General features: G+C 64.7%; 1 protein-coding gene across 1 annotated transcript in view; it reads right to left on the reverse strand.

Annotated features, from left to right (window-relative positions):
- CHD1L (chromodomain helicase DNA binding protein 1-like) overlaps positions 1 to 1,142 on the reverse strand; it is a 24,904-nt gene that overhangs the window by 11,067 nt on the left and 12,695 nt on the right. The window contains 1 exon segment of the mRNA XM_012730011.1: positions 432 to 546. Coding sequence (XP_012585465.1) covers positions 432 to 546 — 115 coding nt within the window.

The following is a 1,142-nucleotide window of genomic DNA, read 5'->3' on the forward strand; positions in this document are numbered from 1 at the left end:
CGGCGCCGGAGCGGGTGCGAGCTGCGGCCCCGCCTGCACAGCTCTCGCGTTGCCGCGTTGCCAGGCTGGGGCTTTGGTGGGTCTGGCCTGGAGGGGAAGCCGAGCACTGGCTGTTTTCTAGGTTAGGGGACCAGCTGCGCCATCAGGCTGCGAACACTCGGCGGAACCGTTAGAGACCGTGCAGCTCACGCCTCTGGGAGAGGCCCCGAGTGCCCCTGAGCTCCAACCAAGTCCTACCTGGTAAGAAAAATGAGTGTTGTTCTTAACAGCACCCCAAGTACTGGAGGCAGTCAGGGTGGCTGTGCAGGGGATGGGGCCAGACTGAACGGGTGGCGTGTGGCCGCCAAGGAGCTGGACCTGCGCCCCTGAATTAACCTCAAGAAATCAGAGCCGCGCACCGTCCCCGCTGGCCCGCCACAGGAGCCGCCTACCTGGCGTACAGGAAGGCCAGCAGCCTGTCCAGCAGGTGCAGTTTCCCACTGGCCTCGATCAGGTGGTCCCCGATTTCAAATGGCTCTGGCTCGGCCCCTGTAAAGGAAAGAGCCCCTCCAACAGCGAGCCCGGTGCGGGGAGGCCCCCGGGCGGGAGGTCGCCAGCCAGGCCAGAGCGAGAGGCCGAGCCGCTCCGGGCCAGTGGGAGGCCCGGCCCGTGTCTCCTGGGGGCACTTCACACCCGCTGTCCCCTACGACATGGTCACCCAAGGAACAAGCCCCCTCTTAGGAAAGGCAGGCGCAGGACACCACCGATGGCCAGACAGACCCAAAATTAAAGTCTAGAGGTGCTCACTCTAGGAAATAAATCAAGAAACAGCTTAGATACACAAATGTCCCCAGCGCTGCCCCTTAAAAAATATCTGAACTGCACCGAAGACTGCTGTGAGCATGAGTCACTTCAGACCGCGGCGCTCCCCGCACTTTCTCTTCAGGTGGCTGCAGCCGACCTCCGTGCTGGCCGCGCCCAACTGGGCCCGGCGGCCAGGGAGTCGCGGACTGCCCAGGGTGACCCGAACGCCCTGCTCCACGCTTGGGGAAGACACGACAGTTTACAGACGTCTGCAAGGGCGGGGCGGAGAAGCGCAGACCCGCAGCCGGGAGGCGCCTTGGGAAGCGACGGCCCAGGCTGCACCGGAGGGCGGCGCCGGC

The sequence above is a fragment of the Condylura cristata genome, unplaced genomic scaffold (assembly GCF_000260355.1).
Source record: "Condylura cristata isolate star-nosed mole 26May11 unplaced genomic scaffold, ConCri1.0 scaffold00026, whole genome shotgun sequence".
NCBI classification, from domain to species: domain Eukaryota; kingdom Metazoa; phylum Chordata; class Mammalia; order Eulipotyphla; family Talpidae; genus Condylura; species Condylura cristata.